Genomic DNA, 27,991 nt, shown 5'->3' on the forward strand with positions numbered 1-27,991 from the left:
TATTGATAGGAAGTTGTTTCTTGTTTAATATATTGAGGATCTGCAAAAGTTTTATTCAGAAAAGGGTTAAATGGCAGGGAAAACTTTGTCTTCCTACTGCTGACCCAGCCTACCCATTTTCACAGTTCAGATGAGGATGGGGGTGGAGCTGGCTCAGAACCAGGGGGGCCGACTGGCTGCCCCCCACCCCCCAATTAGCTTTCATACCAGAAACCCCAACCCCAGTGGCTGTGTCTGGCTTAAGGGGGAAAAGGGTATTTGCCTACAGGGTGGGATGACCCGGAGCTCAAGCCAGGGGGACTCCAGCCTGCAGACTGTGTGGGCAGAGACCATGGCATGGAGATGGGTGAAATCAGTGTCAGAGATAGGAAGGTAACCTTCTAGTGCAATGAAGTCAACTCCTACCCCAGTCTGGTCCCAGCTAGAACCTGGGGCTGGTCTACACTGGGTTTTGGCGTCACCCCTGGGCAGTCAGTATAGCAGAAGCACGAAGACCCTGAGGACTCAAGCCTCAGCCCCTAGACCACTTCTAGCCCCCCTCCCTTTTTCCCCTCAAAGAAGGAAGCCAGGCAAGAGAGCAAGAGGCCCAGGGCAGGGGAGTGAGAGGGCCAATTTAATGAGAAACTACAAACTGAGACCAGCCATGATTCACAGTGACAGGAGGCCATGCAGTGGCAGTGCGAAACCAGGAGAGGGGTGGCAGCAGGATACAGCGGTCCACATAAGCAAATTCACAGACAAACCATTCAGGAAATACAGTGTGGGCTCAGGCCCAGGGCAGATGTCCACCAAGGCACGTCCGCCACTTGTGGCTGCTCCTTCCTTGTCCCCAGCCTGTCCCAGTCCAGTGCCTGACAGCTGCTCCTGCTGCAGTACCTGCTGTTGAAACAAGCACAGTGACAGCAAGTCAGCAAGGGCAAAGGGCCCAGCATTTGCTGGGAAGAGGATACATGGAGAGCACACTACAAATCTGTGTGTGCTTGCAAGGAGGCCCCTTCTCTCTGTCCTCTCCAGTCCTATTTGGGACACACACCGGCCACTGGGCAAGGTCTTGCCGACGCACAGCAAGGACATGGTACAGACAGATGGGCTAGGCTCCTGGGCACTCCTCCTGGCCCTACCCAAGACAGGGGTTTGTAGAGGGCAGGCCAGAAAGGGAGCTGGGCAGGGGGTGCCAGAGGCAAGTCCCTTCTTGGCGAGCCAGGGCCTCAGCACCCAGCCCATGATCTGCAGGTGTGCTGATCGCTGTACCTTACCCAGGGGACTCCCAGGCCCTTGGATAGAGTGTTGAGAGTTCTAGAGTTCTGAGGGCCAGAGTCATTCCTTCTAATCATCATACCCACCTCTAGCACCCCAGAAATAAAGCCAGGCCTGAGGACCCTGTCCTGCTTCAGTCCATTTTCCCACTCTTGGCCCAGCAGATGAGAAATCACTGTGGCTACAGGTACAGCCCCACTGCAGGCCCCAGGTCTGCTCTGGCTGCTTCTGGTCCCAGGGACAGTTAGGACCAATTCTATGCTCCGTCCAGAAATGGAGTGAGGAGACCCTTCCCAGCTTCTCGTCCTGATCACAAACATCAAGCAAACCAGCAACACACAGGCTCCGTGCTATCCCCCTGCCACCTGCTGACCCTTGGCCTTAAATCCAACAGAATTTTTGCCAGAAGAGTCCGATGCTCAGGGAAGGGCAAGCCAAAGAGGACAAGACTTCCAGGGGACTGGTGGGACGGCCTCCACCCCCAAGTGGGAGCAGGGAAGCGAGCCACTGAGCAAGGGGAGCGAAAGCACAGGGGGCCAGACTGACAGCAGGGAGTCCAGTCCTGGTTCCGTTAGCACAGGCGCTTGTACGTGTAGATGTAGGCTTTGCAGCTGGGGCATGTGTGCGTCACATCCTTGAAGTCGTTGATGAGACAAGGGATCAAGCAGCAGCCCAGGTCACACCTGAATCGGAGACAGAGAGATTGGCTGAGAGGGCACTGGGGGCACATAGGCCTACCCCAGCTCAGTGGCATGTGGGCACGGCCCCACCCCAAGCACCCGTACCACCTACCCCATGAAGCAGCAGAAGAAGCCCAGCACAAAATTCATCAGCCCGATCTCATAGGAGATCTTGGTGGTGATGGCCTGCTGGCAGTGGGGACACACTGTCTGTACAGGGGCGCCCTCAAAGATCTCTCCTTGTAGTACTGTCACCGTGGTGGCAGCCCCCGAAGGAACCAGGACTGTGGCAGTATGGCCCCCAGGGCCAGGGTACGGCCCCGGTGGGTAGGGCCCTGGTGGATAGTAGCCCATGGGTGGGTGGGGGCCTGGAGGAGGGTAGAAACCTGGAAGATCAGAGAAGACAGTGAAGACAGGTTACTGGCTTACCACTTGCCCCATAGGCCTGAGGCTCCCCCCAACCCCAGGGGAGCAGGCCCTGGGCCAGGTAATGATATACATACTCCCAGCCCTTCCTGCTCCCCACCCTGTGAGGACCAAGACTGAGAAGCTACTTGGCCCAGCGGGACACAGCAGAGCTGAGAAGGCGGCCGCCTCTCTCCTCGGTCTCAGCTGGGTATGTTTGCTCCTTGCCTCTGATACGCAGGGGACCAGGCACTGTGTTCCAACAAGGACCTCAACCACAGGATGGACAGCCTTGCCTCTCGGCAGCCCAGCCCTCCTTGTGCACTCAGGGCTCTCGGACCCACCAGTGTCACCAGATCCTGCACTGAAATACCAGGAACTGGCCCACTTCATGTGGGGCCACCTGTGCGAGAGCCCTGGGCCTTTATCTGGCCTGAGAAGTCCTGAAGAACTGGGTGAGCAGGAGCCCAGCGCCCCCCCGCCAATGGACTCAGGATCCTGGCAGGGATCAGCCACGAGTCAGCACCTGCCACTGGGCCTGAGGGGCTTTCCCAGGAGCTAGCCCCCCTCCCAGTAAGGCCCACAGCTCATGTGCTCGCTCACGGTGCCTGCACAGCACTGCTTGGCTCTAGGACACCCTCCCATGTCCCCCGTCCACACCCAGTCAGTCCCCACCTCTGAGAGAACCCTGTGCAGGAAGACCACCAGCACACGGTGAAGGCCGGATGGCAGCCCAGGGAATGTGCTGGGTGCTAGGCAGACAGACCCGTGAGCCCCCCTTCCTACTTACCTGGAGACATGTAGGTGCCATCTGCATTCACATGGGGGGGGATGAAGCCGGGCTGAGGCATTGGGTGACCCGGTGGCTCATAGGGTGGGGGGCCGATGTCTGTGGGGGGCATGGACATGCCCGGAGGGGGCTGCATCACAGCTGGCGAGGTGCGGCCTGGACAGAGAAGGCCGGGAAAGGGAGCTCAGAGGGCAGTGGCTGCAGGGCCGGGGGAGGGCTGCCCCAGGTGCCGGCTTCTATGAGCTGGACAGGCAAGCCACAAGGGACAGGACCATCAGGAACACCGAACCCTACCTGGGGTAGGTGGGGCTCCGCTCTTCTCCTCCAGAAGGGGGGCTGTGGGGCCTCCAGGATATGGAGGGGGTGGCTCGTTAGACATCTTTGCGGCTTCTGGACCTGGAAGGAAAGCCAGGACATGAACTAAGCTCCCAGCCCTGCGTGCTGGTCAGGCTCAGGTCTGTGTCCTCCCCGCACACAGCCTCCTGTGGCTCCTCCCGCACGTGTACCACCCCGCCCTCGCAGCAGCTCAGGTGGCCTTTTACGCCTCCACATCAGTCTCTGCGCTCTGGCAGGGCAGGGGGGTCGAGGACAGGGATGGATTCCTTCAGCAGAGTGGGCTCCATCTATGCCCTGGAGATGTCCCACCATCCCCGAGGATAACCAGGCCTAGAGCCGCCACCGTCCACTATCACCCACGCTTCCCATGTCAAAGGCAGGAGGCAAGGGTGCCCTGCGAGGACAGAAGTGGGTGAGGCGGACCCTCCCCCCAGGGCAGCTGGCCGCTTCCGTGCCAGAGCACCATAGCTTGCTTGTGGGAGAGGGACTGGGAGACTCTTTACCTCAAATCCCAGGTGCTCAGAAGGGAGAGGTTCCTTCCACGGCCGGCCTAGGTGGACACGCAGGGCTCTGGGGAGCTGTTCCAGGGGAGAACGACAGGCAGAGGCTCAGCAGCAGGGCAACAGCCGCAGCCACACTCCCTACCCCGTGTGGCTGTTCCCCCACCAGCACGGTGGCAATCCTCAGCTCCCCCTCCTCTCACGGCCACGGGCGAGTCCTGTCTGCACCAGGCTCCTACCAGCCCTCACAGCCTGCCTGGGCTGTAGAAAGAAAGAACGGGCTTCTCCCCAGCCAGGTGTGCTCATGGGGCCTCTGCCCTGGTTTTTGTGGAGCTGGGGTGGGAAGGAAGATGCAGACTGAACCCCCTCCCTCACCTCTCTCCCAAGGCTCCCTGAGCACCTGCCACTGGGTCCTGGGGGAGATGGAGGAAACCAGGGGCCCTTCCTGCTCTGGGTCAGCATCCTGTCTCCCATAAGTAAGAGGAAGGCACTTCCTCTTACTCTATTCAGCATAAAAGGTTAGAAATTAGTAGCATTTTGTAGTAAAGTTTGGTTATTTTTTTAAAAATAATATGAATTAGGTGATCCCTGGGTGGCTCAGCTGTTTAGCGCCTGCCTTTGGCCTAGGGTGCGATCCTGGAGTCCCAGGATCAAGTCCCACGTCGGGCTCCCTGCATGGAGCCTGCTTCTCCCTCCTCCTGTCTCTTTGCCGCCCCCCGCCCCCGCCTCTCTGTAACATAAATAAATAAATCTTTTAAAAAAATATGAGCTAGAAAAAATTCTCAACGTTACAGAGAAACACACAGTGATAGCAGCTCTACTAGCTCTGTCTGAGAGCCCCACCAGCGTGAAGTTCAGAACCCCACCAGGGCAAAAGGAACCTGGAGTCAGTACAAATGTCACAGATCAGGGGCACCTGGGGGCTCAACAGGTTGAGCATCTGCCTTCAGCTCAGGTCAGGATCCCAGAGTCCTGGTGATTAAATCCCACCTTGGCCTCCCTGCTCAGCGGGGGGCCTGCTTCTCCCTCTCCCTCTCCCTGCAGCTCCCCCTACTTGTGAGCACTCTGTCAAATAAATAAAATCTTAAAAAAAAAAAAAAAAAAAAAGCACAGATCAGTGGCAGGGCCCAAGAGACCAAGTCCAAGCAACATAAACTGGATGTCAGTAAAATTAAAACCTTGGGCTTCAAGGGGCACCATCAAGTAAGTGGAAAGACGGCTCACAGAACAGAAAATTTTTATAGATCTGGAAGACTTGTATTTAAAATATCTACATAAAGAACTCTTAACTCATTAACAAAAAGACAACCCAATTAAAAAATATCAAAAGATCTGAATACACATTTCTCCAAAGATAAAAACAAATGCCCAATAAGCACATAAAAAGAAGCTAAAGATTTAACCAAAAGGAAATGCAAACCAAAACCACAATGATGGGATCCCTGCGTGGCTCAGTGGTTGAGAGCCTGCCTTCAGCCCAGGGCGTGATCCTGGAGTCCCGGGATCGAGTCCTGCATCGGGCTCCCTGCATGGAGCCTGCTTCTCCCTCTGCTGTGTCTCTGCCTCTCTCTCTCTCTCTCTCTCTCTCTCTCTCTGTCTCATGAATAAATAAAATCTTAAAAAAAAAAAAAACACAATGAGGTACATTTGGCATCCACTAGAATGGCTAGTGAGTAACACATATTAGGCAGAGGAGAGGGCCACACACAGCTACCATGGGACCCAGTCATTCCACTCCTACCTGTGCACCCACAAGAACTGAAAACAACTGAAAACCACACAAGATCCTGTCCGTGAATGTTCACAGCAGCATCATTCATAATAGTCCAGAAGCGTCAACAACTGAGATGTCCCGCCACTGGTAAAGGGATGAACCGCAGATGTAGGCCTGCAGTGGAGACGTTCCCCGCCACGACTGGGAACGAGCCTGCTGCAGCCTGGATAGACCCGGAAAAACGACTGTGAGTGATACAGACCGGACATGAAAGGTTCCCTACGTGCGAGTCCTTACACAGCGCCCAGAACAAAGCCGGAGACAGCGTACTCGAGGTTGTTGTGTGGGCTTGGGGGGGGGGGGGGGGGGCGGACAGAGGGACAAACACAGGGTTTCCTTTCGGGATGATGAAAATGAGCCAAAACTGGCTGTAATGATGGTAGCATAATTCTGTGAATATATTAAAAACCAGTGAATTGCATACTTTAAATGGGAAAATCATATGGTAGGTGGATTATATGTCAAAACTCATTAAAAAACAACAAAGCTGCCCAATCTCCCCACCTTAATGCAGCCACTCTCCCTTCACGTCCCTGCCAGTCTGTGTGCAGCCCTTTGTATTTTTATGTGACAGTTTTAACGTGTTGTCCTATATATTCTGTCCATCTTGCAAGACCCCATATGACCATCAATTTTAATATTCCCTGAAATGGGCCCATCACCGTTTACCTGACCACCCTTATTAAGGCATTTGGAATGCTTGTTGTTACTTTCATAACAAACAGGGAAAACCTCTGGCTAATGCTCTTTCCCTTTCTTGGATTATTTCCTTTGGTTAAAATTGCCAGAAGTGAAAAGATTAGGTCAAAGATGTATGGCCATTTGTGCCTTTGGGGAGGATGACCGCAATTTACTTGGTACAAACTTTGGATACTATTGATATCACTAATTTGTAACATTAAAATGACACTTGGTTACCTATTTCTTCGACCACCATGAAGTGGAACTACTTCCCAAGTGCTTCTATATTATGACCTGCTCTTCTGAGTTGCTACTTATAATATCCTTCAAAGACCTGGAAGCCAAGAAAAGATGGGACTTACCCAGGTCATGTGGCACATAAAAGGTAGAGCTGAGTCTAGGACTCCAACGTGACACTCCCACCCACCTCTGCCTGCCGGTGAATTTAAATAGTGCACGGGCAGGACACCTGAGTGGCTCAATGGTTGGGCGTTTGCCTTTGGCTCAGGGCGTGACCCTGGGGTCCCAGGATCGAGTCCCGTGTCGGGCTTCCTGCATGGAGCCTGCTTCTCCCTCTGCCTGTGTCTCTGCCTCTCTGTGTCTCTCATGAATAAATAAAATGTTAAAAAAAATAAAAAATAAAAAAACAGTGCACGGGAAAGAAAGGGAAGCCACAGAGCCTCTAAAGGACATTACACAAAGTCCCCTTCCAGGCAGCCTGGCTGTGTGTGCTGGGCCTGGAGATCCTGGGCAGCCCGCCAGGCGCCCTCCTGGTGGCAGAAAGAGACAGCTTTCCTCAAGAGGCTTGTCCTGCAGCCCACCGAAGTCTTAGAACATGCATGGGCCAGCACCTGCCACTGATCCCACCCTACAAGCCTCTGGGATGCCGCCGGGGTGGCCCCACTGTCTGTCTGGTAGTCCCAGCTCACCAGGGATCTGGCCACAAAAGGTGCACTGCGCTTGGTGAGTCACTGAAGCATTTTCTGGGGCGATGAGAGCCGAACTAGCCGGGGTCCTCCAGGCCCCTCTGTGTCCAGAGGGGACACAGCACTAGCGCCACCCTCTGAGGATGCAAGCATGGCCTGTTTCTTCAATATCACATCTAGTTCCACTGTTTCCATCACATCCAGATTCCACTGGAGTTCTGGCATCATAATGACAGGACAAGCCTGGCACCCACCCAACTCCGGGCCGTCCTCTACCCACTGCTGCCTGCCACGGGGCCGCTTCCGCTCAGCCTTGGCTATACCACCACCTGCTTCCACACCCAAACTCGGGCGGTCTCCCCCTGCCCTCCACCTCGTGCCCATCCTCCAGCTGCCTTCTGGAGCCGGGGACTGTGGGAGAGACTGGGGGCAGGACCCACCAGTATGAAGGAGAGTTTCTGAAGAATGGATTGGGAACTTTTTTTTTTTTTAAGATTTTATTTATTTATCCATGAGAGACACAGGCAGAGGGAGAAGCAGGCCCCCTGCAGGGCGCCTGACATGGGACTCGATCCTGGGACTCCAGGATCAGTCCCTGGGCTGAAGGTGGCGATAAACCACTGAGCCACTGGGGCTGTCATTGGCAATTTTACAGGGATTCAATTCCAAACTCCCCCAGTGCCTCCCAATAAATATAAAACTACAATGTTTCATATTTATGTTGGTGCCTGCCACAAAACTACATTGTCTAAGGTGTGATACAAACTGTAAGAATGCTATAATCTTTAAAAAAAGATCACATGGGAACGCCTGGGTGGCTCAGCAGTTGGGTGTTTGCCTTTGGCTCAGGTCGTGATCCCCGGCCCGGATCCGGGACTGAGTCCCGCATCGGGCTCCATGCGAGGAGCCTGCTTCTCCCTCTGCCTGTGTCTCTCATGGATAAATAAATAAAATCTTAAAAAAAAAAAAAAAAATCACATGTCCAAAAACAAAGCAGTTTTCCTATTTTTTAAAAAGATTTTATTTATTCATGAGAGACACAGGCAGAGGGAGAAGCAGCCTGGGACTCCAGGATCAGGCCCTGGGCTGAAGGCGGCGCTAAACCGCTGAGCCACCCGGAAAACAAAACAGTTTTCCAATAAAAATGCATCCCACTCAAATGACACTACAAATGCAACCGTGGAATCTGAGATTGCCCCCTGGCAACACTGCGGTCGCGCTGGCTGGAGCATCGCTGATAGAAGCTACGGGAAGGGCTGCAAGCCCCAAGCCTCCGAGGGATGCAGCTCCCCACAGAAAAAGGGGCCCGCAGTTCTGGGAACTAGGTGAAGTCCGCGTGCAGCCCCAGAAACCCAACACAGGCCTCTCGGCCTCCCGTTCCGCCTCTTAGATATGATCTGTGAAGAAACAGCGCATAGCCTGAAAACTCCCACCAGTTTACCATACTGACCAGCCTGCCCTGGGGCCCAGAGGCCTTTACACTGTACATCCCGTTGCGCCCTCTGGATTCTGTGGATGAAAAGGTGTGGGCAGGCCTGGTTCTCCGAACCAGAGATGCAGCGCACCACTCAGCAGCTGGCCGGCCAGCAAGGTGCTGAGCCAGCAGCATGCAGTGTGAGCGCAGACACGGGGCTCCCAGGACGCCCGGGCGTGAGCCCCACTCCACACAGGAGCAGAGGTGCTCTCTCTGAGCCATAGCACATTACACAAGAAGGAAGGAAAAAAATCTTTTTTAAAGATTTTATTTGAGAGAGAGAGAGAGAGAATACAGAGGCAGAAGGAGAAGCAGGCTCCCCCGCTGAGCAGGGAGCCAACGACGTGGGGCTGGATCCCAGGACCCCAGGATCATGACCTGAGCTGAAGGCAGACGCTCAACTAACACTGAGCCACCCAGGTGCCCTGAGAAAGAGAATTCTTAGATGAGATTCTCATGTCGTGGTGTAACAGTGCAGGCACACAGGCCAGAGACTCCCCGCCTCCCCACCCCCACACACACACCTCAGGACTGCAGAAGTCCCCGAGATGGTACTGAGCAGACCTAGAGAACTACTCATCCTGACACCCCCGGGGTGCTTGCTCTGGATGCAAACTGTCCTCAGCCCTACGGGGCAGCCCTACTAACGCAGCTCACATCACACCCAGGGGCACGTGGCCTCACAATCAGCATTTTAGGTGTTTTCAAAGATTTCTCTGAGCCTTAAATTCCTGTTTTCCAGCAGTGTAGGGATGCTGCGGAATTTCCCACTTAGTCCTGGATAAAAGTGATATGCCACTGCCCCAGTCCCAACAGCTCCTACATTAGAAGCCACTGGCCTTTGGGAGACAGCTGCTTTCCAGAGGCTGGAAGTCTGCATTGAAACTAAGCAGTATCGGGCGCCTGGGCGGCTCAGACGGTTAAGCACCTGCCTTCAGCTCAGGTCATGGTCCCAGGGTCCTGGGATCTAGCCCCACATCGGGCTCCCTCCTCAGTGAGGAACCTGTTTCTCCTTCTCCCCATCCCCTCTGCTTGTGCGCTCTCTCTCAAATAAATAAATATATTTTTTAAAGATTTTATTTATTTATTCATCAGAGAGACAGAGACACAGGCAGAGGGGGAAGCAGACTCTCCACAGGAGCCTGACACAGGACTCAATCCTGGACTCTGGGATCATGCCCTGAGTCAAAGGCAGATACCCAACTGCTGAGCCACCCAGGTGTCCCTAAATAAAATATTTTTTAAGAAAGAAATTAAGCAGTATCTGGAAATGTGTGAAGAGCGGAGGTTAGGTTACTGGATGGCACCTGGTCACAGGAGCCTCAAGGATCAAATTGAGAGATATCAATGTCCCTTCAGTGCATTTTCAGGATGACACTGACCTACAAGCAACAGTCCTGACCGTTGCCAAGGCAGGGAGGCAGCGTGGGCCAGGTGGCTGAGAGAAGGTTCAAGACTCTTGAGAAGCTGCCACAGACTCCAATATATATCCTGTGCCTGCAGCTTTTCTCTAGAATTCACAGCACAGGCCTGTTCCTTGACATGAGCCAGAAAATCCTCAGAATGGAAAGGGCCAGAGCCTGCCACAGGGAACAGCAAGGCCCTGGGGAGCTAAGGACAGACTCAGGAGAGCCCCAAGGGACAGGAGGTGATATGCCCTGGAGAGACGGTCCTGAGTGGTCTCTGGCAAGAGAGAGGCAAGGGCAGGCCACTGGGAGAGACAATGGGGCCACGTGAGCCTAATCCGGCCCCTGTGCCCATGACCAACACGGTGTGGTTTTATGTAGAATGGAATTATTCAAGTCACCCTAAAATGCGACAAAACCCGTCTCCACGTCTATGGACTCCCTGTGACCTCATCTCACTTTCCCAAGGACAGCAGGTGCTGGGGGCCTCTGGGGGCAGGACACAGTTGTCCCAGACACAGGGCCAGGCCCTTTTCTGCAAAGTGGCCCACAGCTCCTCTCCTTAGTCCAGTGGAATTTTTTTTTAAGAGGTGACAAGAATCTTTTTTTTTTTTTTAAGATTTTATTTATTTATTCATGAGAGACAGAGAGAGAAAGAAGCAGAGACAGAGGCAGAGGGAGAAGCAGGCTCCCTGCAAGGAGCCCAACGCGGGACTTGATACCGGGGCTCCAGGATCATGCCCTGGGCTGAAGGCGGTACCAAACTGCTGGGCCACCCGGGCTGCCCAGTCCAGTGTTATTCTGAGTGCCACCTGCTGGACCAGCAGCCCCTAGAGCCTGGCCCTGCCTGGCACTCAGGGCAGGCCCACTGCAGAATGGAAACGTCTGCTCTGCACCCCAATATTGGAAACCCGGTTCCACCCTCAGCCATGTCACAGAAAATAATCAGGCTTCACACCCACAGAGCAGCCTTTGCTTCTCTGAGCTGGTGGGACCAGGTGAGTTTCCCCAACTGTGAGGAAGAAGTGACATCATGAGGGGCCTGCTATGGTTTTAGGGTTTGGGACCATGAAGCCAAGCAAAACTGCCTTATTGACCCCCACCCCTACACCCATCCCACCAATCCCAGGCCCTGTCTGCACCCAGCACAATACTCTAAGCAGCTACTGAGGACAGTGACAGCTCTAAGGACAGGGCACACAAGTGTTCCAATGTGCAATCAGGAAGGCAGGAACCCATCCCCTTCTCCCATTCACAGAGGGACAAAAATTTGCCCCAGGTCAGTCACCAGTTAATGGGAAAACAGGGCATATGTGGAGAGTGTGGTGCTCCAGAGTTAGCCCTGGCCTTGAAGCTGGTAGCCTTGAGTGAGTCACTGACCCTTCCTCAGCCTCACTCTTCCTGGGACCTGGCACTGGAACCCCTGACTCCTGGCTATGCTACATGCAGAGCAGTGATAATGACATGTGCCCAGCACCCTGGCAGACTCACTGTGCAGGGAAGCAGAGCACTTAGGGTCAAAACACATGTCCGTTGGGGGGATGACAAGGCTCTGGAATGAGACAGTGGCACAGCTCTTCAAGCATACTAAAGCCACTGAACTATGCACTTTCAAAGGGTGAATTGTATGGCGTGTGAATTATTACATCCCCCTAAAAGCAAAACCCACCCAGGTGTGGATATTTCCCTGTGTGCTTAAAAAGGAAAGAGATGGGGAAGAAACACCCAGACCAAGACAGTCATCTCTGGGGTTGAAGCTTGGCAGCCAACAGTCAAGAGAGGTGAAGCTGTCATTACACATACACATATTTTAAACAAAAAGGTATCTGCACATTATTTGCAGAACCAAAATTTTGAAAAGAACACAATTTTAGGGGCAGCCCGGGTAGCTCAGTGGTTTAGCGCCGCCTTCAGGCCCAGGGCCTGATCCTGGAGACCCGGGATTGAGTCCCACGTCGGGCTCCCTGCATGGAGCCTGCTTCTCCCTCTGCCTGTGTCTCTGCCTCTCTATCTCTCATGAATAAATAAAATCTTAAAAAAAAAAAAAAAAGAATACAATTTTAGAAGGGAGCAGTGATGGGCAGCTTTGATCCCTGTGACAGGAGAGGCGTGGGGTCTCCACTGCCAGCGTGCTGATCTAAGCAGCTCTCCTCTGGGTCTCCCACATCCCAGAGAAGAGTTAAAAGCAAAGACTTCGGGGCCCTGGGAAATGTCTCTGGTGTTCTGCTCGGCTCCCAACTATTCATCATTCATTGCTGGGAGCTGCTGTTGATCCAAAGCTCGGCCAACTGGCAGCGGCCTAAGGCGGCCCAGGCGGGTTGCCCATGGGAGCTGGGAAGGCCTGGCCCCAGGCCAGCGGGATACGCTCCTCCCCGGCTGCAGCCAGAGCTGCAAACCCAATTCTGCAGTCTGAACGGTCCTGCACACCACCAAGGGGTACCCACCCTGCCCCCAGCGTCTCTGCTGCCCCAGAGGACCTGCCAGGGCCACGCACCAACACCCGCTTCTGGAGGAAGGCCAGACGGAGGCACGGAGGGCAGTGCCTGGAAGGAGGACTTTCTGTCATCAGCCCTCCCAGGACCTGCTAGAGCAGCAGTTCCCCAGTGTTCTGGGTGTCGGGACTCCCTTACACTCGATTATGGAGGAGTCTACAAAGGTTTTGTTTTTGTGGGTTATATCTATCAATATTTACCATATTAGAAATTAAAAATGAGGACTTTTAAAAAGTATTTATTAATTCATTAAAAAACATCCATAAACTCGGGATCCCTGGGTGGCGCAGCGGTTTGGCTCCTGCCTTTGGCCCAGGGCGCGATCCTGGAGACCCGGGATCGAATCCCACGTCGGGCTCCCGGTGCATGGAGCCTGCTTCTCCCTCTGCCTGTGTCTCTGCCTCTCTCTCTCTCTCTGTGACTATCATAAATAAATAAAAATTAAAAAAAAAAATAAAAAAAAATCCATAAACTCAACATGTCAGCATAAATAGTTAAAATAACTTCCAAAACAATGTAATAATGAGACAGCTGCCATTGTTTCCCATTTCTGCAACTCTTTCATTTCTGACTCCGGGGAAGTCTGCTGGATTCTCCTGTCTGCTCCTCCGCCCAATCTGCTCTGCTACCTTGTTTTGGTTGAAATACGTGAAGAAAACTGAGCTTCCCAAAGATAAGCAGCTGGAAATGGGAGGGGCATCTGAAGAGTCTTTTCAGGTCCGTAACTGTGGACATTCCTATACACCACATCCAAACCTGACAGCGGTAGTGTCTCAAAGGTTAGCTGTCATATGGAATCTGCATCTTTAATGAGTTCTTCCTACTATCTGCTACAATTCATTGGTCTACATGGCATATGGAATGGCTCTTTTACACACGCACGGTTTCTAACAGCACGTATGGGGCATCTGAACATCGGTTCACGGTTTATAAGCCCCGATTATGAAGATGTAACAGTGCTGGTGTGTCTTATTATATAATGTTCCCCCCACTCAAGTCACATGGCCAGTATTACCACCAATCTCATCAGAAAAGTCTTTATCAGGAAGCTGTCAAGCTCGAAGTGGCAGATACAAGTTTTCCAAAATTCTAACTTTCACTTCAAAGTTCAAATTTTATCATCGGCCACAAACAGATTAACAAATTTATCACTGTTTACAAAAGTCAGCTGTTTTCCTCGAAGAGGTGGGCTCACTATCCATTTTCAAGAGAATGTCCACTAACGCCCCAACCATGAATAACACAGTTTGTGTCTGTTGTCCAAGTAAATCTGGAGCTCCACAAGAAAGCTAGTTCAGCTCACAATTCAACCAACCATGCACGTGCTTTCCTGGAGGCACCTGTCCTACTCCGTGTGTGCAATGTATGTGTCACGTTTCATCACACAGAATAGCAGAGAGATGTGCACTTGAGGGTCAAGATGATTTAATACCGTAAATCACTTTTACTGCTTTTTCTTAAATAAGACCTGTGGGTGCAGTGAGCAGCGACAAGCCCAAGCTGCTGCGGCTGCCTTAAGTCAGATTCCTCGCTGCTTCTGCACCACAGATGTGGAGGCCCACTTGGGGAGAAGGGCACTGTAACAGCATCTGAGCCCTGCCCTAGAGTCCTGACCCTGAGCCCTCCGAGGCCTCCAGGAGACTGCACCCATCACCTTCCGGCCCCACTGTGCTACACAGGTCCCGCAGGCCACGAGGGGCTCCACTGCCTCCGAGACCAGGGTGGACGGTCCGGCTGAGCCTCTGAGCGCTGTGACTGCAGCCCGGCCCTGCCTTGAAAGGAAGCATCAGCCCAGCTGTGAGCCAGCTCACCGCTTTGTAGCTGTGTGACCTCGCTGAGCCTCAGAGTCCCTTAGTTTGTAACCAGAGGTAATCATGCCGACCTCCGTGGGGGTAAGGGGGCAAGGTTTAAAATAAACAGTGTGTGCAAAATACCCAGAGCATCAGCTCCAGACCCGACATACAAGCACACGGGACAAACAGCACCTGCTGATGTCACCATTTATTATGAACAACTTCCAACGGGAAGGAAAACAAAACCGGCACCAAGGCCTCTGCCACGGCAGCTTCATGGGGGTCCTGGTGTGTGTTCCCCACAGAGTCTGGGGGGCGTGGAATCACATCCCACCTGAATGGTCCAGCCCAGCAGAGTTCATCTGACATAGCCACTTTGAGGCTACCTGCTTCATGGGACTCCTGAAGAGATGCTAGCAATCCTCCTAAGGGCCATCTCTCCTCCCAGGCAACTTCACGGTTGGTAAAGGCCCTGGCAAGGGTGCTTCGGGTGTCACCCCAGGACCCTGGTGGCAGGGTGGCAGCCAGGCAGCAGCAACTGCAAGACCACCTTTCTTGGAGCCAGGCTGGCCTGCCTGGCCTGTTCACTGCCTCTCTCCAGAGGAACTCACCTTCCCAGCAGCCACAGCACTAGGATGCCAGCTGGCCTCAGAGGGGCTTCTCAGTCCCCAGGATGCAGGTTCCAGGCATCTGGCCGGGAGCAGGACTTTGGGATTTATTGGGGAAACTGAAAAACAGCTTTCTACATTGCCTACAGACCCCCACATGCTGAACACCAGACAGGCACCCGCTGCTCAGGAAGGGCTGGAGGCCCAGAATAAAAGCCAAACATCCTCTCGGGTCCCCTGAGGCCACCCAGAGGAAAGGGGAAGGACAACCCACTTGGGTTGCTGAGCCCCTTCACAGGAGGCCTGGCTCACATGCAACTGCATCACCCATATCCCACCTCGAGGCTGTGTGAGAACTGAGACGCAGACGTGCATAAGCCATGTAAGGACCAGGCAACATGAGGTGTCGCTGACTGGGGGACTTACTTGCCAGGGATGGCCACTGACCTCCTGGGCAACACCACATACTGTCCTGTTCTCCCAAAGTCCCCAGTTGTGGGTTTAAGAACAGTCCATGTGGTGGCCACTTAACATAGGCCCTTGGAGGGTGGGGCGGGGCTTCTCCTGGGAATAACTCCCCCATCTGTTCACAGGGGTAGTTGTGTAGCATCGCAGGAAATGAGAGCATAGTTCCTGACTTCCAGAAGCTAAAATCAAATAGGGGAAGACAGGCATTAAATAATCACACCAAAAATGCCAAACGTAACTACAAAGTGTAACCCATAGTGTGCAGAAAAGCAGGGGGAACTTTGAAAGCACAGAAAAATTGGACATGATCTGGGGGTCAGGGAATATCTCCCCATGCCAGCCAGGAGGAGGTGGAGTTAATGAAACCAGCAAAGGAGGGGATGGGAAGAGTGGCTGGACAGTGATAAGTCACAGACTGAGGGGAGGAGGCTGCACTCGCGGGGGCGGCCAGGTCACCGCCTGGAGCCCATGCTCACCCTGCCCGACTGCTTCAGAGGCTCCTGGCCACAGGGGCTGCTCCACCAGAACACACAGACTGTGGACCCCCACAGGGACCTGGGCCAATACGCAGAATGAGGATCACAGGCCAGGAAGCCCACAACACCTCCACAGGAGCACCCCAGGCCTCCTCTCTCCCCTGCCCACTCTCCTGAGCGCTGCCCCCACGCCCCAGCTCCCGTCGCCCTCAACCACTCAGTCTTCAGGAACAAAGATATCAACTTCCTTTCCTGGCCAGCAATAAAGTTTTGAGAGCACAGGGTTCACTGGCATCCTGCCCACCATGACAGACTGTATGACCTGGGCGAGCTACTAAATTTCTCTGAACCTCAGTTTCCCTACCTGGAGCACAACACTCCATTTTTATTCAGGGCTACAGGGTCTTGGCTAAGACACTCCCAGTCCTTCTTGCAGTCACCTGTGACCATGCGACTAACCTCTGGCCAATGAGTCATAAGCACAGCACCATAAGGACTGATGGGAAGGTGCTACCCTGGCCAGATGGACCCTTCGTCCTCCTGTCCACTGCATGGAATACAGGTGTGACAGCTCCCGCAGCCATGCTTGACCACAAGGTGACCTTGGGCATGGAAGCCATACTAAGGACAGCGGAAGGTGCCCAGACCCTGGAAGATCACAGACACCACGCCAGGACTGAAGGGACCACCTCCCATATCTTCTATGTGAGAAAGAAACAAATTTGTTTCAGTTGGTTACTTTGGGTTTCCTAGTAAATACAGCCAGACCTAATTCCAATAATCAAAGAGAAATAGAAGTGCTAATTTTCGGGGATCCCTGGGTGGCGCAGCGGTTTGGCGCCTGCCTTTGGCCCAGGGCGCGATCCTGGAGACCCGGAATCGAATCCCACATCGGGCTCCCGGTGCATGGAGCCTGCTTCTCCCTCTGCCTATGTCTCTGCCTCTCTCTCTCTCTCTCTCTCTGTGACTATCATAAATAAACAAAAATTTTAAAAAATATTAAAAAAAAAGAAGTGCTAATTTTCTAGCAATTCTCAAATGCACTATAGCCAGGAATTACTTGTGACTGGTAAATTTCCAGATTATTAATTAAGAAGGAATACAGGGATCCCTGGGTGGCGCAGCGGTTTAGCGCCTGCCTTTAGCCCAGGGCGCGATCCTGGAGACCCGGGATCGAATCCCACGTCGGGCTCCCGGTGCATGAAGCCTGCTTCTCCCTCTACCTGTGTCTCTGCCTCTCTCTCTCTCTCTCTGTGTGACTATCATAAATTAAAAAAAAAAAAAAAAAAGAAAAAAAAAAGAAGGAATACAAGTATCGTTACCAACAGACAGTGCTGGTTAGGCTGCAGGTATGTCAACAAGTGGTCGGTAACTGAAAAGCCCACTGACTTGGCTTCCTGCAGCCTGTGCTGGTGCCTCCACGGGTTCCGGTTCGCTGAGCAGCCCCTTGGGCTGCCAAGTTCTCGCCCCAGGGGCCTGGGAAATCCTGCCCGCAGTCCATTTTCCATTGTTCTTACTGATGGAGGCAGGACGGAGAGACAATCCCTCCCTCAGATAGCATCACTGCTGGCTATGAACTGTTTATTTTTACACGTGAACACGGGCTTATCTGATGCCGTGGGAATTCCAAATACTTCAAAACAAGCTAGAGTTAAGACACAGAAAGGAGCAGAAAGCAGATCTGGTTTTCCCATCTGCCTCTCTCATCCCACCCGGCCCACACGCTCCTCCCCTCCCCCCCCCCATCTGTGTCACAGCTCCAAGAAGCTACTGCACCAGCCCAAGCCGTGGCCCCAAGAGGGAGGCTTGCGCCCCGGTCACAGCTCAGGCTGACAGGACACAAACCTCACCTGCAGGTGCCCTGGTGCTCGGTCCCATGCCAGCCATCTGGCTGCCCAGCTTTCCAGAAACGTCATGAGGCCTAAGTGGTGCTGTGTGTGAGGAGCACACAGCAGAGAGCTGCCACACAGTGTTCAATAAACACAAATTCTTGGTTGTATCCCTTGTATTTATGGAGCCGCACGCAGAACATGAAAAAGGAAGTACAATTTTTAAAGAGAAAATATACTGCTCTCAGAAGCAAAATCAAAAGGTGAAGAGGCCTCAGGGAATGGTTCTAAACTAGAAAGTAAGATTTCTAGGAACTGTGACAATGACAACAGTAACAATTTACATCAGGCTGAATGCTTGTCAAAACCTGGGGAAACCACTCTGACTCCCCAGGTGTCACCAGCACAAGGACCGCAGCAGAGTGGGTTAGTGCGACTTCTTTTGGAGGACAATTCTGATATCTGTAACGTTCTGTTCGACTCATTAATTCCATTTCAAAACATTTGTCCTAGAGGTAAGTGAACATGTGAGCAAAGATTTACAGGCAAAGTTTGTATGTACCGATGCCTTACATCCCACGAAAGACACTGGTTACCCATCTGGTTTACCTATATAATGTACCTGTATTTGCCCCCCTAAATGGTATAGACCCATTATTGTAGGTAGAAAAACGATCTTGATACTGCATTGTAAAACCAGTGTGTTTACACTTACGTATTTTACTTTTTTAAAAAAGATTTTATTTATTCATGAGAGACAGAGAGAGAGAGAGGCAGAGACGCAGGCAGAGGGAGAAGCAGGCTCTATGCAGGGAGCCCGACATGGGACTCGATCCCAGGTCTCCAGGATCATAGCCTGGGCTGAAGGCGGCACTAAACTGCTGAGTCACCCAAGCTGCCTGGGATTCTACTTTAAAAGTATATGTTCACATATGTATAACACACCAAATGTTAATTGTTTTCTATGGGTGTTAAGATTTTGGGTCATTTGTTTATACACAAACAGAAGCTGTTTGTGTAGTTTCTAGATTTTCTAGGATGGGCAGCTCCTTTGATTGGCTCTTTCCCCAAAATGGCTCATTATAATTGGGTTAAATTTAAGTGTATTCCTCCTTGGTCCAGAAAGGTGCCTCTGACTATAATCTCGCTTTGTCTAGGAGAAAAGCAACAGTCCAAGAAGCAAACCCAAGGACTGGCTATTTGCCAGCCTTCCCTCCTAAAGTGGTGTTACAGTCTTTACATTGGTCTATGAGTCGGGTAGCAGGAGTCCGTTCTCTAAACCAGGTTTAACTCACAGCACTCCAGTAAAAAGCTGGAACATAAAGGCCATCCAAGGTAGTTCTGGCCTTGGAGACCCTGCCCGGAGAGCCAGCATGAGGTCACTTGGTAGAGGAGGGCAGGTAAGAAAAGCCCAGCAGACACACATGAAACAGGGACGACCAGGCTATAGAGCTGTGCCGCAGGCGGGGGCTGTGTGTGTGTGTGTGTGTGTGTGTGTGTGTGCTGGGGGTGTGGCACAGGCCTCCACACACACCCTCTGCCTTCAGGGGGAGCTGCCTCCCAGGCAGGAGGGCCTCAGGAGCTGGACACAGGAGGAGGAAGTACAGACAGGAAGAGAATGAGCAGCACAGGGAGTAAAATACATACAGCTGCACTCACTAGTAAAGAAACAAGTCATCTGCACCTGCCGGGCAGACAGCGCTTGGTAACTCAAAGGCCAACTCATTTCAGAAGCATGATGAGTGGGATCCCTGGGTGGCACAGTGGTTTGGCGCCTGCCTTTGGCCCAGGGCGTGATCCTGGAGACCCGGGATCAAATCCCACGTCGGGCTCCCGGTGTATGGAGCCTGCTTCTCCCTCTGCCTGTGTCTCTGCCCCTCTCTCTCTCTGTGTGACTATCATAAATAAATAAAAATTAAAAAAAAAAAGCATGATGTGTCTAAAAAACCATCATTTAGGCAATCAAAATGAAGCCCTGAAAAGAAAAAATCCTTACCTCTGCCTGACACAAAGCAGTCTTTGGCTTGACTCCATTTGACTCAGTTAGTTATCTGAGATCAAGACATACCATTCTGACCCAGGTGAAAGCACGAGGCCCTACGTGCAACACAGCCATGGGGCCACTATAGTCCTGGCCACCCAGCTGGAAGAATCTTATTTCAGACACAAACCCTGTAGTGTTGCCGATGGCTCAGGAGGGGAGCTTAGCCGGTAGCCAGGTCTTGTCCAGGTACCCGCACCCAAGCAGTGGGGAAGTATCTGTACATCATTTAAACTCTTCATGTTACAGAGCATTCTCTCAGTTATTTTAAACAAGAACAGCTGGGTGGAGAACAGGATACAGCAACCTCACCCGTGCCAGGCCATCTAGAAGTCACCTAGATGGCATCAGTCAAAAGAAAAAAGCCAAAAATCAGCAGACATGTCACAGATTAGGAATTATTCCTGGAGACCAAGGCAGTGGTTGGATGCTGCCACACAACCTTCTAAAGAGCACATGGGGGACGCCTGGGTGGCTCAGCAGTTGAGCGTCTGCCTTCGGCCCAGGGTGTGATCCCGGAATGCCTGGATCGAGTCCCACATCAGCCTCCTGCGTGGAGCCTGCTTTTCCCTCTGCCTGCGTCTCTCATAAATAAACAAATATCTTAAAAAAAAAAAAAGAAGAAGAAGAAAAAATGAACACACGGTAAGAAGCTATGTTGCAGGACCAATGGAAAAATCCTGAGACGAGAGAACAGTCCAGGGCTATGCTCTGCAGTGGAATCGTCCCTGTGGCCAGGGGCACTTAGACAAGGCGAGCAAGTGGGGCCGGGGTCCACGACGACAACATGTCCACAGTGGAGAAAGGGACGAGTGCGAACAGAAGTGCTGTGGGGCATGTGAGGAACAAATCTAATCAGTATTTTACATTATACTACACAAAATAGGATATGGAAATTTAACTAAATTCCTATCACTCTAAAAGGACCTCTGACCCAGAGAGTTTACTCATGCCAGCTGGGACAGAAGAACTATTTTGGATCTTCTCTGTGGGAAAAGAGGAGTTCATGTTCTATCTGGGGTCGTCTTATTTATGGCCATGTGTGACTTCTCTATGATTCATACATCTGGAGATCACCTTCCAGGCAGAAACGTCATTAGAAATCACAAAGTCCAAAGTCTCAAGTGACATTCATGACCCTTCTTTTACTAAACACCCACCAGAGACAAGGTGCCGTGCTGGGGACAGTGGAGGGCAAGACCAGCAGCGCCCCCCCCCCCACCCCCCGCCGGCTGCACTGACTGCGAGCGGGGCCCAGAGGCGCAGGGAGGAGTCCTGACTCATGCCCCACACCATCAGACGCACCGGTCTCAGGTCTCAGCCCGGTCTCTTTTCTCATACATTCTCCAAACTATGCTCAAGCGGGATCTCACACTCCCAACAGCGGGAATTCCACTGTGTGAGTTTTCATGGATTTCACTGCTCCCAGAACAAAAAAAGAGAAGCAAGTGACATGAGCCAACCAGGCCCCCTTCCCTTGGTGAGGGAAGGGGTCGAGGGAGGGAACAGGACCCAGGAGCACGCATGCTCTCCTCAGGGGCCCAGTGGGCCCAGTTCCGCACACCTCTGAGCCCACAGGCAACTCAAGGACTTCCAGGCAGCTGGCCCCTGAGTGTCTGCTCTGCCAGCTGACTTTAGAAGCTACCCACTGCATGTTCACTTGGGAATTCAACTCCATATTCGCCTGCACCCCAGGGAGCGCCGGGGCACGCGTACACTACACTCCCAGACCCCAGGAGACAGGACGGCTGAAAGGCAGGCACCGTACGTCTTTACCCAACACGGACCCAGTACCCGCTGAGCCAGTGCTACCTAGGCCCTGAAGACAGGAAAGACCACTATCTTGTGGAGCTTACATCTGTGGGGAGCTGGGGTGCAAACACGGAACAGGTCTGTGTGTAGTCCGCCAGATGCTGACGCACGCTGTGGAGGAAACATGAGTGGGGAAGGCAGTGTTGCAGGGATGCGATTCCAAACAGGAAGGGTTTCTCAGAGTGGGAAGCATTCCGGCCAAGATGGAACAGGCCACGTTCGCAGCGCTGGAAAGAAGGACCAGGCAGAGAGAGTAGGGTGCAGGGGCCTGGAGTGTGCCTACACAACCCTGGGGGCTGGGGGCTGGGGTGCCATGGAGCAGGGGGCGCTAAGGAAGAGGGGCTGGCCCCTGAGGGGAGGTGGATCAGGTCCTCGGGCCACTAACAGATGTCCACTTTACTCCGAGTGAGATGGAGGGCATGGGAAATTAGGCTGTCCATTGTCCCCCTGCTGGCCACTTCCTGCACTATGGCTGGTGCACTGACGTGGGTCCCAAGGTCCTGACGCCAGTAGGTGGCTGCTAGACCTGGGGGACCCTCAGTTCTCAGCCCCCACCTCCGGCGTGCATGCTTTCTTTCTGGCCGGTCTGACTGGACCAAAGTGTGGACCATGTGCTCTCCAGACAAAGCAGGTAAACGCACGCAGAGATACATATGGCCTGAGCGTGGCTACACAGGGACAGAATCACAGGCCCGAGGCTCAGGCAGTAGAGAAAGCCCTAAAGTCCAAGGGCTAAGAAGTGGTCACAGGGGTCACCTTGCCTAGAGCAGTACAGAGTTTTTCCAGGCCTAGGAAAAGCCAGTTTTATCCTGCAGACCCTTCACCATCCAACTTTGTTTATTTTCAAGTGACTATCTGTTTAAAAAGGCTTCAGATTCTTGACTCCTTAATTCAGTTAAAATTTCATGGCCCTCGGGATCCCTGGATGGCGCAGCGGTTTGGCGCCTGCCTTTGGCCCAGGGTACGATCCTGGAGACCCAGGATCGAATCCCACATCGGGCTCCCGGTGCATGGAGCCTGCTTCTCCCTCTGCCTATGTCTCTGCCTCTCTCTCTCTCTGTCTCTCTCTGTGACTATCATAAATAAATTTAAAAATTTTTTAAAATTAAAAAAAAAATTTCATGGGCCTCTGTATGGAGGTCACTCACCTTGTGGCCCCTGCCTTCAGGGAACTGTAGATCCAGCTAGGAAGCCAGCTCACATTTAAGAAGCATTTATAAAAGATACTCGGCAAAATCCAAATGAGAACCCATGACCGCAGGCACTGCAGGTGAGAGAGGGGCATCTGTGGGTCAGGGCCCTGGGCAGGCTTCAGGTAGCAGGTGGGCCCTGCAGGAAGGAGGGCAGGGATTCCTGGCCTGGGACAACAGAGGGGAAACAGAACACTGTGGTCAAGGGCCCAGCCTCCCCAGGCCAGATCAGCAGCTCCCGGAGGGCTGGGACAGGGTTTGGGGCCAGTGTCTCCACGGCCCCAAGCAGCACTTCAAATATTGGCTGACTGGGTGGGTAAGTAATGCAGCCTGGCTGGTACTCTGGGCAGGAGCTCTTCCCCCTCCCCAAAGGCTCGGTGCTGTTAGCAGTACTACCCCGGCCACCAAGATGGATGTCTGAGAGGTGTTCCAGACTTTTCTCTAGCCCTTAAACCTTGACTTATTAGCAAGTCCTGCCAAAGCCATGGTTCAAAAAGGTCTCAGATCCACTCTCTCATCTACTGCTCAAGCTTTAAAGGCCAAAGTCTAGACTTGGCCCCATGTTCCACATCTCTACTACACTCTACTGCAGCCACCCAGACTGCAATCCGCTCTTCTCCAAACCAACCAAACCCCACTCCTACCAAGGGACCTTCCACAGACCTTTCCTCAACCTCCACACACGTACACCCTCACCCTCCAACCCCTGCTCTTCCAGCAAACCTGAACCTTCCCCGTGACTCCGTCCTCACTTCACTCACCTCCCACCTAGAAAACAACGGGGGCTTCCCCACTGGTGTCCCTGCAGGCCCTGCTCAGCCCCTGGCACAGATGCATCGAATAAGGGAGGGTTGGGGTTAGCCTAACTAGGTTTCCCATGCTATTTCCAGCCCAAATACCCACCACTCATGTCCGCTGGGGCAGAAGACCGCCTTAGCAGAGATGGAGTCCCTGGCTTCCTGATGAAAAGTGCCTAGTTTATGGCCAAAAATCCAGACAGAAGACCCCCTTTCATGAGTCACAGTCAACTGTGGGGAGTACTTTCCACGATGGGGCGGCACAGCCACATTTTCCTCAGCCTCACTCCCTTCAGCCCTGCTGTGCCAGCATCTGGCCGTTGTTGCTAATTTACTTACTAACAGCCTTGAGATGATGCCTGTGTGGCCTCCTGGCTGCTGTCGGACCTGCGAGGGCGGAGCACAGGTGAGGGCCCTACCAGATGGGCCTGGGGCACTTAGAAGAACACTCCCTGCAAACACAACTGCCTTCCTCGCTGCTTCCCCAGCTTGTAAAACTGCTGCTTTTAATGTTGATTATAACTGCAACAAGTTTCACTTCCTACCAAAGTAATAAAGACGTAGAATTCTCAAACTCCACCCCAGGACACCCTTCCAGCCTTCTCTGCCTGCCCTGGCCTCGGTTTCTCCTCCAAGAAAAAACACAGACACTGGAATAGATGTGAATTCAGACTGAATTAACATATTGAACACATTATGTACCCAGCACACGCACAGTTTTTACTGGACTTCATGACAACTCCTTGTGGTAAGAACCACCCAGTGGCCAGACCATGAAGGGGCTCACAGCACCCACAGATCAGGAGCATCAATAAGATGATGGGAAACGTTTTCTGGAAAACTGATCTGATATTTCCAAACTTCTCACAACTGCTTTTATGGAGACAATCAGTGTGTCACTGGACTTCCTTACCCTGTGTGGTTTTACTTCACCTAACATGAGGGAACCCTAATCTTCCAGCACAAGTGGATACGGGTCTTCGTCTCACTTGGGTGTTGCTTTTCACTTATCATAGTTGCAGCAAGTGAGGCTCTGGGAGGGCAAACGGCTCGTCACACAGTTTGGAAGCAACAGAAGTGCCTCCAGCCTGCTCTGCCGGGTCTAGACAGTACTGGTCCTGGGACCCCAACTTCATCATCAGAACTTGGTAACTCAGGAACAGGAGAGGTGCTTGGTCAGCAGGCTCTATGGCAACCAGACCTGCATCTCCCTGGGTGGGCTGCCCTCTCAGCGGGGAGAGGCTTTGCCACAGACCCAGGCCAAGCGCCCCCTCTCCTCTGCAACACTAAGTTGCAAAGCAGCCTCTATCACCTCCTGGGGAGACGTGTCTGAGAGTCCTGACTGCAGAGATGAGGAGCTGGAAGCCCTCTGTGGGGTTCTAAAAACTGGCAGATTCCCATTCTGTACACTCCATTTCCAAATCCCTTTGTGTAGTTGTGCCACCCCTGCGAGCCTGGTTCTCCTCCCCATCAGGGGACAACATTATTTGCAGAGCAACGCCTGCATGCAGAGTAACCCCTGCACGCTGCCTTCTCACCAGCATGACAGCCTTCCTTCACGCAAGGACAGAGACTCTACCACATTTCCCTGTGTCCTCCATGAATAAAAGGATGTGCATGACCTTTGAACAGTGTTGCTGAAGCTGGAGATGAATTTCTACAGGATCTCAGACAACTGAACAGGATTAGGGATTGGTATTTGTGCCTACATAACAGCTCCTCAGCCCCAGAGACTCAAAGCTTGTCAGCTGGGCTACACAGCCCTGTTCCCCTGGGGTTTGGGAAACCACACCAAACTAGCAGGTTCAAACCAGGCAAACTGTAAAGAGCAGTCATAGAGTCCGCGGGCTGACGATTTGTATCATTTATTGTCAACGTGATCTGCTGGCCTAATCTGACTACCGGGATACATTTCATTAGCAGCCCCTCAAAACATTTTTGTTCCCTGCAGCATTACTGTACATCACACATTCCATGTTTCTGCTCTTAGTGATTTTAGAGCCATGGCCTACTGTTTCTTTGTTAAGAACATATGTAAACCTCTTTCCTGGTTCCAAAGGCCCATCCTATGGAAAAACCTCCAAACTCCTCCAGCTCCTCAGGGACGGGAGACAGAGAGAACTCTTCAATACCCAGGGCTTCTACTGGTGAAAAATCAATAAGCAAAAATTCTAGGACTCTACTTAATTATATGTGTAATTATTTGGGAAGGAAACAGTTGGATGTCCACACTTACTGATACACATAAACAAAATGAACTACTGATGGTTAGATAAGAGACAAAATACAGTTAAAAGCTGCACATTCTAGGTGGTGGTCTAATTGCATTCAACATACAGTTTCCTCAACTTTTAAATGTGGGGCTGTGGGCGAGGCAGAGCTGGCACTGCTCTCCCCACCAACTTTTAAGTCGGCTGGGAGGTAAGTAACAAAGTGCCAAGGAGAGGGGTCACACTGCCTACGTACTGCCTGCCCAGCAGCAGGTCCCACTTTACACACAAAATAGTATAAATGCTATGCTCTAAGACCTCCATCCTCTTCACTTTAGGATAAAGGCACTCAACTCCAAATGTGACTGAGAATTATCCGGGGAGCTTATTAAACACAGTCCTGGCCACAACCCATAAGTGCTGAATCAGAACCCGCGGGGGGTGGGGGGGAGCAGCCCAGGAATCAGGTCTCTTAACAAAGGCCCTGGTGATTCTAAGGCAGAGGATCCGAGACCCACACTGGAGACACTGAGAGCCGCTAGCTCCTTACCTGACACCTGTTGAGAAGCCTCCTGGGTACATTTAGAGGAAAACAGAAACGCACGCCCACGAACAAGTGCCCTAAGCCAGGCTCGACGACGACGTGGGTTCAACGACACCAAGGTCCTCGACGACACGAAGCTGGCCCCGAAGCCAGGCCAGGTCACTGCCTCCCTGCCAGCCCCGGCGATCGGGGACGGGCGGGGGAGGCAGACGCGCGCGGCCCCTCGGGCCTGCCAAGGTCACCGAGGAGCTCACCGGGGGCTCCTCTGTCCCAGGGACCCTCCTCCCGACCCCCATTCCTCCAGGAAACAGCGCGGCGGAAAGCGGGAGATGCTAGTTCCCCACCTCTCCCGACAGGGGGTGTGGGAGGGTGACAGCGGGACCCCGAGGAGCGCGCCGGCAGCCCCAAGGCACCGACCCTGGCGCCCGCCCGAGCCTGGCCGAACTGTGACCGCAGCCCCGCGGGGGGGGGGGGGGGGCGGCCAACCCGGCGACAGGCGACGTCAAAACCCCGAGGGCCGCTCTGGATCGCATCAGTGCCAGGGGAGGAGGCGAAGGGTGCGCTGAGCCGCCGACGGGGGCCTTTACCTCGGGAGGCCAGGCGCCCGAGGCCGAACGGACGCCAAGACAGGCCGGGGTCCCGGCGCCGGGAGGAGGAGACCCTCAGCCCCGCGGGGCTTTGCGCGCACGCCGCCCCCCGCCCGCCCAAAGGCCTCTGGGAGATGTAGTCCGTCCGCGCGCTTCAGGAGCACTCCGCGGGTCGGGGAGACCACAGTGCCCGACATGCACCGCGCAGGCGCCGCAGGCGGGGGCTGGGGGCTCAGCGGACCGAGGTCATCCCCCTCCCCGCGAGGGCCGCGCGCGTCCAGCCCTGCTCCCGGCGGGCCCGGGGAGGGGCGGTGGAGAGGGGCTCCGCCGGAAGCTGTCTCCAGTGGCCGAGGCGACTCACCGTCCCCGCGGCACCCGCGGCGGCCGCAGCAGCAGGAACAGTCGCCTCCGCAGCTCGCCGTCTCGCGTCTGTCAGAAGGAGGCGGGTAGGCTTTGGAGTAGGGCGTCAGGGCGAGGGGCGGAGCCATTAGGTCAGCGTCGGGGCGGGGCTTCCAGCGACACGTGACGGTCCTTGGTGACGTCACGGGGAGTGGAGGCGCTTCGGCGAAGGCAGGACACGTGGGAGGGTCTGGGGAGGTTTTGTCCAGCGAAAGAGTGGCCTGCGGTGGCCTGAAGCTAGGGGAGGGACCTAGATGGCGCCTCCTCCCGCCCTCTCAGGCCCAGGGCATCCGTCCGAGCCAGGCGCATCTCCATTCCTCCCTTTATTCAACCAATACTTAGTGAGCTTAGGCGCCGTGCGTTTTGTGGGCTTGCGCACGACGGGAAGGGCTTGCGTTGCCAGGTGCGGAAGGTTCGAGCTGAAGTCAGATAAGGCTTCCCTGTGCCTTCTTGTCTTAGCTCTCATACTGTGAACAAGTGTCTTGTGCATGTGTGCTGCCACGGTTTTTACATTTT

The 27,991-nt window shown here is 53.4% G+C and overlaps 1 protein-coding gene across 8 annotated transcripts; it reads right to left on the reverse strand.

Annotated features, from left to right (window-relative positions):
• Positions 1-571: 571 nt before the first annotated feature.
• CDIP1 (cell death inducing p53 target 1) lies at positions 572-27,589 on the reverse strand. 8 transcript variants are annotated; one of them, XM_077906450.1, is made up of 7 exons: positions 27,438-27,589; positions 3,972-4,046; positions 3,427-3,528; positions 3,133-3,288; positions 2,050-2,323; positions 1,804-1,940; positions 572-876 (listed from the first exon to the last, which is right to left on the reverse strand). In XM_077906450.1, the coding sequence occupies exons 3-6, from the start codon at positions 3,509-3,511 to the stop codon at positions 1,829-1,831; spliced, it is 627 nt and encodes a 208-aa protein (XP_077762576.1). In that variant the 5' UTR covers positions 3,512-3,528; positions 3,972-4,046; positions 27,438-27,589; the 3' UTR covers positions 572-876; positions 1,804-1,828. The 8 variants fall into 8 exon arrangements, with proteins under 8 accessions (XP_077762576.1, XP_077762570.1, XP_077762575.1 ...); XM_077906444.1 differs by having other exon boundaries at positions 572-879; XM_077906449.1 differs by lacking the exon at positions 27,438-27,589 and adding exons at positions 6,661-6,757; positions 7,353-7,513 and having other exon boundaries at positions 572-1,940.
• Positions 27,590-27,991: the final 402 nt, after the last annotated feature.

Source organism: Canis aureus, chromosome 8, assembly GCF_053574225.1.
Source record: "Canis aureus isolate CA01 chromosome 8, VMU_Caureus_v.1.0, whole genome shotgun sequence".
Classification (NCBI taxonomy): domain Eukaryota; kingdom Metazoa; phylum Chordata; class Mammalia; order Carnivora; family Canidae; genus Canis; species Canis aureus.

Excerpts from the sequence above, each read along its gene's own strand:
- CDIP1 (XM_077906450.1), bottom strand. The coding sequence starts at position 3,511 with ATGTCTAACGAGCCACCCCCTCCATATCCTGGAGGCCCCACAGCCCCC. Across the intron at positions 3,289-3,426 it reads CGGAGCCCCACCTACCCCAG|GCCGCACCTCGCCAGCTGTG; the intron begins GTAGGGTTCGGT and ends TTCTCTGTCCAG. Across the intron at positions 1,941-2,049 it reads TTCTTCTGCTGCTTCATGGG|GTGTGACCTGGGCTGCTGCT; the intron begins GTAGGTGGTACG and ends TCTCCGATTCAG.